The following is a 15,092-nucleotide window of genomic DNA, read 5'->3' as shown; positions in this document are numbered from 1 at the left end:
CTCATTACAAGGTGTGACGAAAGCCAAAGCTTGTTCAGGTTGTGAAGATGTCCAAAGTTTCCATACATTTATCCGAGACCTCCCAAACTGCTTGAAAGGTAACACTCATCAGAGGTATGCTACTCAGTGTGACAGGCCCAAAAATGTTAGATCTGGCATGAATTCCTGAGGTATGAAATCTCACTTGGTTGTGACAACGTCCTGAGCTTGAAGATGTAGAGAAAATCTTTGTGATTGGAGAGTGAATCTTTCATACTGGTTGTGTCAACGTCCTGAGGTATGGATATTTAGATAACAGTGACAACGGATTTCAAAGACGGAAATTTATAGTTTATTCATAATATCACAGAAGAGGAATTAATCAGTTCCAATATACAGTAGAAACAACACTTTGACTGTATAAAGACAACTAGTCACATTGGGGAATTGAACACAAGAAGTGTCACAATCTACTAGTAAGTAATACAGAAATGATATGTCAGGTTGCTAAATTGCATATACAATGGAAAAGAATAACTTAAAATAAGATATATCACAGGTTATTTACACATACTGTGTCGTCTGTAACAGCTGTCCTGACAGAGTGAAACATCGTTCTCGAATGAATGGACATGCAACCATGGATGGCATAATGCAAAACACTATTTGGTCTTCGATTTCTATGGAATATACCCCTGAACATCCTATGGACAATTCAGCATTTAGTCAAACTAGAGTGTAACGAGACATTATGAAATGACAGCTCTTACTGGACACTACAGCATCATCTTCATTAACAGTGCAACTGGACGGAACATAGTTGATCGTGAAAAGGGAATGGAATGATTAATTTCAGTCTTAAGGACAAGAAGGGTCAAGTCTCCTTAGTTTATACAATCGCCACCAGGTATCAGTGCGACTTGAAATAACTATCATTTTTTTCTGAAAGTTGAGACACCTCCTGATAGATTTTACAGTAATCTTCTCCAGTTTCTGCAACTGTCCCCTGTCAGCATCATAGCCATTCTCTTTTCAATCTCAAATAAATGCTAAGAAGCCATTTAATGTCATATAACAATGGTTTATCACAAGTTTTTAAAATTCTACTTTACTGATACAATCTCTTCGATCAGGCCCAAGGCCTTACGATAAAATTTTACCAAAGAGGCTTTACACAATTTTCATTTTTAAATATTTGTTATTTTATACATTATGCTACTGATCAAACTTTCTACAAAACTGGAACTCGGGAGACACTGTTCGTCAACATTATGGCAACAATTCCCCAAATGTACCTTGGATGTCCTTGGATGGTTTGCCCAAGGATGTGGTGCGGGTTGTAGTGTCATACTGCGAATTCGGTCAGGAACCATTTCCTTGGAGTCTAATTTTCTCTCTATCTACTTTAAAGCAACCAGACTGATCTGTGATGGTAGCAGTTCCTCTAGGAAAACACATGAAAGGAACAATACCGCACACAAAAGTTATATACAACATGCTAAGAGAAAAGAGATTCTTAAAATTTGATTTTGTAGGAGAAAAAGCAATGATTACTAAGAACTGCATTGATCTATAACAAGTACAATCGCTGTGCACAACTTATCAACAATGCCTTACTAACTTTCTAACAAGGTTGAAGTTAAAAGTAGAATGATATTCTTTTGGACGGAATTAACACAATACTCCCCTAGGAACTCTGCACATTTTACTGAATTATAACAGTGAAGTGAGTCTGATTATATCTCCATTCATTTTGTTAAATTTTATTCATATCCTCGAAATTGAGAGTCCATTGCGGTTGGCCATGCCACTACATCCCGATACCATACTTCATCGCGCGACCCTGTATCGTCATCTTGGCCCTAGGCACTGAAAAGATGGAATTTGGCATTAGAGAATTATTTTATGTGAACATGAATTGTGGAGAAGAGAAGTCACTGCAAGTGTTCTAAAATCTGAAAATTTTGATCTGAGTTCTGCCAACCGTGGCCTCAAAGGAGTGTAGTCAATTGATGGGGTATCGTTATTGACATAAACGCCTAGATACATATAAAAAAAACCTGCCATCAAATTCAACTAAATAGGGTCGGGATTGGTTAAGAGCACTTTCACAAGTGTAGGCTGGGACTCAGTTGGGCAGATTACTGTATCTGGCGTGCGGGGGATGAAAAGAAAAGAAAATATGTCGGGAAGGGAAACAACACGATGGGGCGAGTAAGAAGATGGGGACGTGTGAGGAAAAGGAGGCGGCTTTCAGAAGTTCGCAGTTTGAACGTCTTTCACTGCCCTTGAGCGATGGGTGTAGTGGAGCTATATCTTGCTTTCCGTCTTCCCTTACTCGCTGATGACGGTTAGATGAACGGGGGAGGGGTCATAAGGTACTGCAGGAAAGGTATGCTATTCAATCGGGCCAACTTTAATTGTGGCTGGCCTGGATGCCTTGTGTGTTCATTGTGAACCCTTATTCTATTAAATCATAGTCATATGATCATTCGTTACAGAATTAACTATAGATGGTGTAGTTAATTGTGTTGTGCGATATTAGATACACTGAAATTCAATGTTATATGAGAAGTGTGGGGAAGCCAACTTGTTCAGGTAACACCTTCAGCGCCGAACCACGTAGATCTACGTGGCCCAGATCCCCCTCTTTGAACTGGTTATCGGAGTCTCATGGACTTCATGATAGAACTACGCCAACGCCATCTTCAGGGCAAGGGAGGAACTGAAAAGACGGTCTTTTCAGTTCCTGCAGTGTCCTGAAGATAGCGATGGCGTAGTTCAGAACTTTAAATGACTTCATGAAAGAACTACGTCATCTTCAGGGCAAGGGAGGAACTGAAAAGACCATTCTTGTCTTTTCAGTTCCTCCCTTGCCCTGAAGATGGCGATGGCGTAGTTCTTTCATGAAGTCCATGGGACTCCGATAACCAGCTCAAAGGGGAGGGGGATTTGGGCCACGAAGATCTACGTGGTTCGGCGCTGAAGGTGTTAAGAGACAGGCTCTACCATAAATGAATAAATGTAAAGGCATCACTATAGATTGTAAACAAACGGTTACGCCACTTGCATCGTTATTTTTTTTCATCTCAAAAATGTTGATTTCTCAAATAGACAGCAGAATCTGTTGTGACATCTTTATATCTATGCCTTTATGGTTCTACTAAATGCATGTTTGCAAGCTGAAGATCTAAAATTTCAGGACGGTGAAACAATAGGTATCATCAGACGGATCCAAAAGGCCCTGGGCTCTGGTTTCTGAAACACCCTGTATCAATGAAGGCAAATAACCGATTCCATCTTCTCCCAAGAGACTATACAAATTGAATATTGTCAATAACCTTGGGTGTCATGATTCCCTCGAAAGGTCAATGTGCAAAACTGAGGCACAGAACATTGCGGTGCCTCATATATACAGGGTGTTCTCAAAATACCTGCCCAATGGCCACTTACCAAACTAAACCATATATCCTGTGTTATAGATCTTATTGCCAAACTTAACCTTTGGCAGGGCCATCTGAGTCTGATCTGAAGAAAATAGGGGCTGATATATGCAAAGGGAAATCTACTGTGCATTTCTGGTTAGTTGACAAGTCGGCCTTTTCTTCACTCAATACAATAGATCTCTGATGTCGACAGAAGATTACGGTTACATAATGCAACACTGTTAAAGGTAGTATAGGCAAGAGCCAGGTAGCGGGCCAGAATCATTTTCACGGAAACGCCAATAGGGGTCTCTCCCGTCTAACAGAAACGATGTAAAGTCACCGACAGACGACCAATTTGACCTCCCTATAGCTCCTGCCTAGTCCCCTTTAATACGTAGATTGACTTTCATTTCACATCCAACAGACACAACTTACTTCAGTTGAGTTAGACATCCCAAGAATGTTTAGGGTGATAATATTTCATTGCTGTAATTTATGGATAGAAGCTATTAAAATGAAGACATGTCTTGACTGATATATATAGCTTTGAAATTGTTACTTGTTCTGTACCCTGCGCTTGCAGAACCTTAGGTGTCACATAATGGGAGGTGACAGGAAACCTCCCGGATAGTTAAGTGGGATCTTTTAATAATCAAAAAAGTTTTTTTTAAACAGCGGCCTTGGTTGATTTCAGGGAGATTGCATGGGTAATTGGGCTGAGGTATGTGAAGGTGTTATTCAGGAGTTTTCAGGTTAGAGAGATCAGTGGCATCGTGGTTAGAGCGCCGGTGTCATAATCAGGAGGTGGTGGGTTCAACTCTTAAAGGACTACCGCTGTTTCATCTCCGTGTCCTTGAACAAGCACCTGAAGGGGGTTGGGTGGGATACCACCGATAATAGGACTTGGAAGTACCGGAATTTTCGCATTCACTAGGTATGTAACGTCTACCAGGACCATGATATACTTAAGAGGTATGGGATCTTTGGGGTTTATCTTGCATGCATTTTTACCTTTCTTTTGCATTTATCATGTTTCCGTTTTCTTTCACTGTGACAATAGAAACTCAACATCAGTTTTTGGCCAAATTGAAACAACGGAAGAGATAAGTTTGAGATGACATCACCTTACACTGAGCTATTGAGATAAAGTACTTGGTGCCGCAACCAAAGAGCAACGGCATCAAAAGCAAATGCTGGTCTTCAGCCAACCCTGAACTGGTATATATGTAGTTGTACCAGATGCAATATCATGGGGTGTTATTTTTGGACTGACACCAACACCAAACTTTCGTGTGCTGAATATTTCTAATGCTGTGTTTAGAGTTAGACCAGCTAAGATAGAAAGAAAGTAACCTACAACTTCATGATCTTAATTATTCTTAACGGACGAAGCACGTGAAAGTGAACGTATATCCATGCTGGCCACAGATCTCGGCCCTTTTGTTTCTTTGGGATTTTTGAGTATGCTCCCAAGTGGTCTAGTCTCTGGAAAAGAATGCAGTCTCAACAACATTTCAAGGAAGATATTGGAGAGGTTCAGATTTTTTCTGGCTGAGTTGAGTATACCCAATATTAAAGACACACTCACTGTTTTATTGCATTTCTGACAATAGGAAACGTGGCAAACGTCGTTCTATGATCAAAACCTGAACCTCTATGTCAGCAATCATCCTCGATGATTTCTCGGTGTCGGAGAAAGGGTACGCCAGAAGTCCAATGAAAGTTGTTAGATTGGGATAAAGCCTGCAGGGGGTCTACACTACGGAGACTGTGGACCGGCCTCGTACTGTCGCCCAAGGAAAGGCGAACAGGATGACGAAATGGACTGCATAGGGTTTCATGCCGGTTGAGATGTGTAGAGCATGTAACAGGGATGTTTTTCGGTCGGCAAAGCACGACCCCATGAATATAAGGAAATTTTGCCTGTGTACATGTCAGCACCCTAATGCAAATAGGTTGGGATGCTATAATATTTAGGTAAAAATTGTCTACGTACTCGGTGAATGTACTCTCTTCTGTTCTTGCCAATATTTATGGCCGTTCTTAGCCCGTTCATGGTACTGGTTCTCATAGGCCCCGGGGAAGGCCAGTTTCTTTGGTAAGCCAGTCATGGTGCTGTAATATGTTGGCTGGTTGTATATGGTTTGATTCTCGGCCCTGTAGCCCCATGGTGGAAATCGCTGGACATCTTCTGATTTCACGGTTCCTGCAGAAATGTAAAGGATATTGGTTACTAAAATTATCATTAGCGGTTGTGATGGTATACTGCTGGTAGCGGGTATTGGATGTCTTTCTTCAGCCCCCTGCTGCTGGACTTCACACTTTTCAGTGGGTGACATCCGAACCAAATGACGACTTTTTTGTCACGAGCGCTCTCAAGTCTAACTTTTTACTATCAGCATCTTGAATTTCAATGGGGTAGTTTTCTTAAACACAGAGGCAATTTCTAGTCAATTTTGAAAAAGAATCGACCCAAGGCAGAACGAATGGTCATTTGCAATCCTATTGAATCATTGGCAGCATTTTAAAACTATTTTTAGTGTAAAGATGTGACAAATTTGGCCATGGCCACCTCAGGTCAGCTTTTACTCCCAACAGTTTGGTCTGGATGCCCAGATGCTTGCAATGAGGCTGGACACTAACAGAGTGACTATGAGAACAAGGGATGGGAAATGTTATGCAGTTCAATTTGTCAATTTGTCAAAACAACCCAGTGTGCCCGACATCCTTTTGTTATACATACCATCAACGAACATAAGGTTATTACCACACATGCCCGTCACTTGTCGGATATGTCGCCAGGTGCTTCCAGCGCGACCGAAATGACCACTGAAGTTAGAAATGCCAAGGTGCAGACACACATGCAAACATAGACAAATTATGCGAAAACTTGATTAAAGTGATCTTTTCCAGTTTTATAGAATCTCCTTTGCAATACCCTTTCGTGCACTGGTGGAGTGAAACAGGGTGCATGAGGTGCGCCCTTCCCCTTTTTGTCGGAGAGCAACTTTTTGTGCTCTACGCACCTCCCGTCGAAGCAATTAACGAAAAACATGATATGTCTCATGAATTTACTTCACCCCAAGATCCATGGTCATGTGAAAGGAGAATTGCCATTCAGTAAATGGGAAATGATCACTTTAAAGTGGTAATTAAAAGAAAATTTGAAATGTTAAATTAGAAAGGTTTGAGACAAGGGTGGCAGGGTCAAACGCAAAGGGAAAAATTTTGTTAGCAACTGAAAATGAAAAGGTTTAAATTGTGTGGCTATTCGGAGAAGACGCTTTTCCACAATCAAATTTTCAGTCGCTGCAGTCAATCTTTGGGTGTTCCAAAAGCTCCTAGCCATTATCGTTTGCTTCATTGGTTGTGGGAAAGCATAATCCCAAAATTGTGATATTTGTGAAAGAAAGGAACATTCGGTAACCTTGGGTTATGACGATAAAGAAACCATCAGGCATTAGTGGCTGGTAACATGAGGGAACCTGGGTAATTGTTCAGACACCAACACCAATACTATCATCACCTAATCTAGTTTTCGAAGAGATTATGGAGTAATTTGTAATTTTCATTCCAAAGTAACTCTTTTCTTTCGGTTTAGATCCCTAAAAGGTAGTCTGTAAGTATGAGTGAGCCAGGCAGGTCAAAAAATGTTTTACAAATTCGCCAATAGAGGTCTCTCCCGTGTGACAGTACACTTGAGAGCTTCCAGGTGCATAGTGTACACAAATATACACAAAGCCGAACTTGGCATCGGACAGCAATCAAACCAATTAAGCCTCAAGGTGTTTGGTGTTGTCATCTGAGCTGTCACCATGGTTACCAAAACAGGAGGAACCCCAAACTCACCATCAATAAAAACAATATGATTTCCAGCATTGCCGGTACATTGTCTGACATGTCGCCACGTGCTGCCGAGGCGGCCGTGATGGAATCTGCAACAAATTTTATGCTAATTTGTTATTCCCTAATAGAAGCTTCGCAGAAGAAAAAGTTTTATCCACAGTTACCTCTTGATAAACTACACTTCTTGACAACATAAAGGCCCCTCCAAAACCATTTTAAAGCCAACACCTTCAACTATAGCCATTGAGTTGCATTTGCAAAATACTCTAAAATCCTTTAACGCACAGACAGATTCATTTTTACACAAATACCGTCCTAAGATCACAACGTACCTTCAGTTAAACGGTCTCTTACCTGTCATAAAAGGTGGATATTTTGGACTTGCTTGGGTAGATTGGATAGTTTATAAACCAACACGAATCAAACAAGGACAACCTCTGACCATCCATATCTTCTTTTCAAATTATAACTAGAAGCTACTTTTACATTTTTTGGATTATGCAAGATCAAAAGGTGGCACAAACCTAAACAGTCAGCACCCCAATAACAATGTTCGACGATACTTCGACAACTTCGACAACTTTTGAAGAAAATCTCCAATGCATTCAGATGTCTACACTAGACAACTGATAGAAGTTTTAGTTAATCATACATTGCCAAGTTGCTAGTTTGAACAGGCGCTGTTGAAGATCCAAAACCACATAAGTGATCCACTAATGCAGTGTTTTGCTTGTTTCTGGGGTCTATGAAATGGTACAGATGGTCAATCGGTCGGACAACCCAAGTTCTGGACAGCAAAATTGTTTAGAAGACTAAATTCCGTGCAGCAGCTTTCATAATAACAACTTGAAGGTGGACAGTCTCAACACTGCACACCTAACCTTTTCACCGACTTACCCTCAAGAAAAGTAACATTTTGGCCAATATGATTTTGACATTGCTTTATATGTCGCCAACTGGCACCTACGCGACCAACACGAAGTCTGGAATGGCCAAAGGTACCGGTGAGAAGTCTAAAGTAAATCTGGAGTAACTGAACTCCCTGTCGCCGGCACGGTCCTAAAATACCACTGTCTGTTCTCTTGGAAGTTGGCTCTTACATAAGCAAGTACCAAATGAAATATACCAAAACTCCTAAGCGCCCCGCTAACAAGAGACTGCAAGTCAATTCTGCACAATGGGCATGTGAAATTTGGAGAGGGTAACTTTTACAATAGAGATATGGTAGTTGAGTCTATCAAGTAATTTATCAGTCCATTTGAATATTGAGCCAGGATCCAGAATCTCTTACACTACATACCTTGGAGCGGAGACAGGGTATGACATATTTACTCTCCTGTCCGTTGATGGTGGCCGAGCGTTATGCACCCAACTTTGATAATAGTCCTGCTGCGGTGGAGCCTGTTCCATCCTAGGCATCATATGCGTTGAATATGACGGCTCATTGTAGCTCTGGATGGGCGCACCGTCCATCGGCCGGATGGCTGGTAATGGCATATGCTCGTAATCCATGTCAGTCTGTGAAATAGACATTTTTCAGAAAATGTAGCAAACTTTTTGCAGAAAAAAACATTGGTGATGTGGCCAGAATGTATAGCGCTCTAATCAGGCCCGTTAGCTAGCATTTGGTCTTTTGGGAGGGCAAACTCCTCTCTTGGACTCCGTCACCCTCAAAATTGGCCAACGTCTGTACGAAAAACTCTTTTTGTGCTTTTTTTGGGGGGGGAGGGGGAGCATTTGCCTGATCTGTATGTGATTGGTAGTCATTTTTAAATATCCAGCCAAGACTTAGAGCTTGTGCATAATGTTTTACCAATCTTGTTCAAAGATTATACTTACAGCTTTTACACCCTGTAATGGAATATATCGTACGTCTTCAAAATCTCCGAGGGGAGGTGAAACAGCACCTGTCAATATGGCTGAGGCAGCCCTGCAAGTAGATAACATAATGAAGAACATTAGAAAATTGTGGCTAAAGCTGCTTTTTGGCGACTCGTTATAGCTAATTTTGCTTATCAGACACTTCAGTATAAAACACCCTGCCTCATATTGTGCTACATGACACTTAGGATTTCATATAATTTTCTGGTGCTCCAGTTTTCAAAGGGTTAAAGACGAAATAATCCTGGATAGACGTGTTGTATTTTAGAAATTAGTACTGATTTCCCTCGGGTATTATGAATCATAAAAAAGTCCAAAAGAACGTCTTATTGTCGAGAATCTGCATTAGATATTTATGAACTACAAGTTTATTATGAATGATAAACTATGAGTAAATACATGTTAATACTTCAGCTGAATAAGACCAGGTCAAAACCACCGATGATTATATTACAGATGGGTGATATCGAGCATGATTAACATCAGATATTCGCCACATATCTTTTTTTCTTTCTGATATATGGTAAATATGTGTTGTGTCTTAGCATATATCATGAACACGTAAATTGTCATTGGCGACTTTATCGCAATCTTACAACTGGTATGGTTCTCCTGCTTGATTCAGAAAAATCTGAACATCGGGACAAGTCTGTTAGGGTTTTGAGAATAAAATGGTGAGGCGACCCTTTCTCTCTGAATCCTGAATCCAGCCCTGTCTAACTAAAGTATGAAAACATGGATTTCTAAGGGTTTTGGTAGAAGGGAGAGGGAGAAAAACCACACAGCAAACATTTGCTTACCACTTTCGTCAAGACTAATCAAGTAACTACAACTAAAACAGTATAACAGTGGTAGTCGAGAGAATTTAGGGCTTAGTCGAGTCCACAGGGAACCGACTGGCCCCCTGGGATTACTGGCAGAAAATGAGTTGGTCGAGAGGTCGAAGCATGGATTTATGGATTATTCTTCACTTTCTGGTGGATTCGTGCAGAGTTATGACCTTTTTGCCAATAACTCGAACATTTTGAAACGACCAATGCACAGATTATTTTTCACATCGATATGTTATTGGCATATATTCGTTAGCGTGAGCGGTGATGATCCCTTGGAAAGTTTTGCTAACTGCTCGCCATACCCTGCTGAGGGATTGGCAAATAAACAGCTGGGAACTAGTGGACAAAGAACTATTTACAAGATTGTCATCTGCGTCAATCACGAATGCGTGCAACTTTCCAGAATGTTAAATGAATAAACTGAATATTATCAAGAGTAAATGAACTTTATTACTTCTTGATATTGTCAAGGATTAATAAAGACTATACATGTAACCTATCTTATTCTTGATATTACATGCCAATACTAGTTGTATCATTTTAGAACACCCCAGTAACTTTCAAAAGAAGTGAAAACTACAAAGTTCTTTGATTAAAATAATATTTTGAGCATTGTATTTGGATGTAAATAATACACTCGGTATATACTTGAAACTACTTACAGAAAAGCCTGACACTCCGCCTAAGAATAAAGTATGGATCGACCTACGCACCTCCTCGACAGACCCACAGAAAAGTCTCGTCTCGAGATATCACGAAACTGGCTGATTAGTCCACGAAACCTGTTGATTGGACAAAGGATCTTAGCAACAGGTCCTTAGGGGCAGCGGATTGCATGTTCAATATCTTTGTAATGTTATAAGTAAGATATGCATAAAACATGACTGAATGTGAAATTAGCCAATATTGACACATTTATTGATGGACAGTATAATGACCAAAGGGTGGAGAGGTCAAAGCACTGCAATCTGGCTATGAAAACAAAATCGTATCTCGCCTCTTAAGAAATCATTTACAGATACATGTACTAGAATTTCAATTCCAGTTTTTACAGCTTTTTTCGAGCGTTTACTGGGCATAAGTATTTGATGTGCCATTCTGAGGTTGAAGGTAAAAATCTTGCTTACTAGTTCTCGCCCCGTAGACATACTGGTAGAAGGAGAAGAGATAATGTTTTGCGGACAACAATTCGTTTGTGTTGTCCGGCAATCTGTCAATAAGAGGCAATTAGCCATAAAATTGGAAGGAACCCTCATTACAGACAACAGTCACTCTGGGTGTTCTGAATAACAGATACGATTCCAGAGTCATGATCGAGTTGAGCCACAAATTGTTCGGTTTAAAGTGGGCAAAATTGTTCATCTGAGAAGATAAGTGAAACAATCTAACCTCTCAGAAAAAGACCCATTACAGCAATTCTGTTTCTGATTAAATTTTCCTTCAGGCACAATTACGTTCAGTTCACATTTAGAATGTGTTTAGTTTGATGTGAATGAAGCTTGAATACTACATGAAGGAAATCAAATGAAATAAAACAGAGAAACACTCTGTCTTTACATTTGACTTTTCGAAAGAGATATGAGAAAACGAACAAGAACAAAAATCCGAGAAAAACAGTGAAAATATCGAAAAGAATCCATACCTATTTTCCCCTTCTTTAGTCTCTGATAAAGGCGACAATGACATCCTAGAAACCACCCTGTTATATTGAATCTTATACTGAACACTTGGTTATCCACTGGTAAACCTTGTCGTTTCTAAATGGTATGGTACACAAGACAAACCAAGACTACCATAGTGACCAGGGGTATACAAGCCGGACTCCCACGAGGCGTGATCAACTGTCTCCCAACGGAGTCATAAAGAGAGAATTCGTGGCGTAAGAGACAAATCCCGAATTAGCCTAGTTGGTACATGGATTTGCAAAGTGTCAACGTAAGCCATTTTGTAGGTCAGGAATACGTCCTTAAAGCACAGAAACGTATGGATTTGATGAATTTGTGAATTCATCAGATTTGGATCGTGCATGTCGATATACTCATCACAATAACTTGCTTCCTCCATATAAGGTCACATTTTGACGATTTTTTTCGAAAACGGATAAATGCGGACTTGAGGAAGCGATTCCGGGCTCTTCATCAATACTTAGTGATAAGATCGTGACAGTATTTTGCTTAAAAGGATGTTTTTTCTCTTGAAAAGTTAACAATATAGTCCTACATGAAGCACCCAAATTCCAAATCAGTTAATGCCTTTAAGGGTTAACAGGTAACTATAGGATATATGGTAACATAATTTTGGTCAGTGGTCAACACAACTCGAGCACTTTTATAAATTGTCCGCTTATGGTTACTTATAGCATGATAATCCAAGACAAATAGCAAGGAAATCACGCAAATATTAATCAAATCTTTCAAAACATTTCTGTCAAAATCACAGTTGGTTTTAGTAAACCAACCGATTATTTGTCAAATCACTCGACAGCTCATAAATACTCTCAACTATAAGCTACAAAAGACGACCGAATTGGGTCCATGTGCTTGAAAGTTCATGTAAGACAAGTAAACATGCCAGAAATTAGCTCGGTAAAGTTTTCTTGCTCAAAGCTTACCTGTACAGCATCCACACAAATTATCAAATCAGCAAATCATATTGATTTTCATGAAGTTGTCACGTTCAGAAAATCACATTTGTTCAAACTTATTTCTGCCTCAATCCCTTTTTTCAGCATCCTGGATTTATGCCAGTTCGGCAAACAGACTGTCTTAATTCAATTTCCTGATCATTTCAGCGAAGACAAGCAAGGAAATTACCAAAGTGACAGTGGCAATGATCTACCATTGAGAAATTGTTCTAATGAGGATACCAGACTCAGTCAGGTTATCTCCGGGTCAACTCATCAGATCAACACCATCATGTCATGTTGCGAGGAGTACATCATCAACTCTCTTCAAGACCCAGGCAAAGGTCTTTAACATCAACTCCAGGACTACAACATCGTCGACATACAAAGCCAGGACTACAACATCAACTATCTACACGACCACAATAATGACATGTATTAGTAAAATAGTTTTAAAGCATCAACTCCCTATATGATTACATTGACATGTATTTGTAAAAGAGTACAGCATCAACTCTTTATATAACTGACATGCAAATGAGTCAAATATCGACTCGTTACAAGACCACGAGTAAAGCATCGACTCGCTATGACCACAACTATGCAAAGGAGTAATATACATCAAACTCTAAAAAGACCGGATGACATGCAAACGAGTACAGCATCAATTCTAGGACATCAACTCACTATTGCTATTGCAAAACTATGCTATCACAGTACAACTAATGGGTCAGAAACCCAAGACAGATGGAGCAAATCTTGAGTTGGTCTTACCTTCGACCACCAGGAGCCTGGCCATACCTCATCCCGAAGGGAGCTGATGCTCTCATTGGGGACATGGGCCTCTGAGGGGACTTCGGCCTCAGAGGAGACTTGGGAGGAGACATCGGTCGAGAAGGCGACTGGGGCCTTGGTGACGGCGATCGTGGGGGAGGGATGCCCGTAATCTCCATCTCTCCATTTATGTCTCCGTTCATACTGGGCATTTCAACCAAGGGTTCACGCTGGTGGAACTCGACGCGAGGTGCTCCAAGTTTTTGTCCTTCCGCGTCGACTGAGTATATCAAATGCAGTTCCGTTTTCCCGTTTAATTCATATTTCTTCTTCACTCTCTTCTTAAGGGACTTCACGCCCTCGCCCATGGACCCGTTCATTCTAGCACTAGGCAGGAAAGATCCAAAAATAAAAGAATATCCAGATTCGAAAAAGACAGGAGATCCTGATTAACTGAGGAACGTTTCCCTGGTTTTAACTCAATGGCAACAAAAAAATCCAAAATCCCATGCAAAAAAGTACAGTTTAAGCCCAAAACTAGTCCTGGCCTTAACCTCAACTATTAGCAGGTCTATGTCATACTAATGTGTGGTGTCCAGGGCCTATTAGAGCACATCAACATTCGTCAATAGGCTGACAGGCCTAAGCAACCAGACTAATCAAAAGACTTGGTCAAGTCAGTGCGCTATTAAACACTTTCTACACATTAAGAGATTATAAGACATCTGTATGTCATTCGAGAGGGATATGTGTACAAATTCACATCAATGATATATTGAAATGGAAAAGATAGGCATAGCATAGAAAAGGATTCGATTAAAGACCTACGTCAAGTACATTCGATTCTTGTATAATTCAACTGATAAGATTTTTTAATCCTCAATCGGCTTGACTTTAGGCACTTAGAGTACGAACGAGGAAACAAAAATATGATGAACAAAACAATTTTTGAATATTTATCGAGAATTATATATTTATAACATCATACGTCCATTATGATTTATTAGACTTCGTGAACAAATGGAAACTATTCCTGTGAAATTTCATGACTATGAATTTTTATTTCAAATTAAAACACATTTGATTCTAAATCAATTGATTATTCAGGTGTCATTATAGGAGTAAGCCAGATGGAACAAGAAGCAAACGCCATACTAAAATATTACCCAGCAATGACCACGGCCATCTTTTATATATGAGCACATTACAGCGGAACCTCTCTTAGTAGACACCTCAGCGAGACCTTCTCCAGAAGGAATATGGGCTGTTAACAGTGGAATCCCCGTAAGTTGAGACCTCAGTCAGTAGGACACGTACCCTGCCTGGTTTTGGTAAAAAATCAGTATTTCATTTCCATTCTGTTTAATTCCTTGGGCAATGGTAACACCCATGAAGACCTAGTATCGGGCACCATATGTAACAATACAACATTGAATTAAGAAACCATAGACAAAGTTACATATTCCACCTACAGGAATAAAGTAATCATAAGAAGTCAGTCAACATTTTAAGCCAATATCAGTAAGCTTTCGGAATGGCCCAGACTTTGGTCAGCCTTCTCGATTAAAGATATATGGGTGGAATTTTAATTTTAGAAATAGTTGCTCGAAGAAGTTTACATAAGTAACCAGAACGTGATTTCAATTTTAGTTCATGAGTTGACTCCCAGGCGGCAGGACTGAGGAAGTAGGTTTGGCCACCTAGGAGTGAAATGATGAACTAAAAATC

General features: G+C 40.1%; 1 protein-coding gene across 5 annotated transcripts; it reads right to left on the bottom strand.

Moving 5' to 3' along the window:
• Positions 1–308: 308 nt before the first annotated feature.
• LOC135484739 (uncharacterized) lies at positions 309–13,982 on the bottom strand. 5 transcript variants are annotated; one of them, XM_064766404.1, is made up of 7 exons: positions 13,365–13,982; positions 9,093–9,183; positions 8,554–8,771; positions 7,257–7,342; positions 5,404–5,613; positions 4,765–4,892; positions 309–1,848 (listed from the first exon to the last, which is right to left on the bottom strand). In XM_064766404.1, the coding sequence occupies exons 1-6, from the start codon at positions 13,742–13,744 to the stop codon at positions 4,777–4,779; spliced, it is 1,101 nt and encodes a 366-aa protein (XP_064622474.1). In that variant the 5' UTR covers positions 13,745–13,982; the 3' UTR covers positions 309–1,848; positions 4,765–4,776. The 5 variants fall into 5 exon arrangements, with proteins under 5 accessions (XP_064622474.1, XP_064622473.1, XP_064622475.1 ...); XM_064766403.1 differs by lacking the exon at positions 7,257–7,342 and adding an exon at positions 6,151–6,236 and having other exon boundaries at positions 13,365–13,979; XM_064766405.1 differs by lacking the exons at positions 4,765–4,892; positions 7,257–7,342 and adding exons at positions 3,433–3,507; positions 6,151–6,236 and having other exon boundaries at positions 13,365–13,979.
• Between the last annotated feature and the right edge of the window lie 1,110 nt (positions 13,983–15,092).

The sequence above is a fragment of the Lineus longissimus genome, chromosome 3 (assembly GCF_910592395.1).
Source record: "Lineus longissimus chromosome 3, tnLinLong1.2, whole genome shotgun sequence".
Taxonomy (NCBI): domain Eukaryota; kingdom Metazoa; phylum Nemertea; class Pilidiophora; order Heteronemertea; family Lineidae; genus Lineus; species Lineus longissimus.
Note: the sequence above shows the minus strand (reverse complement) of the source record. Positions and strands in the feature narration are given on the sequence as shown.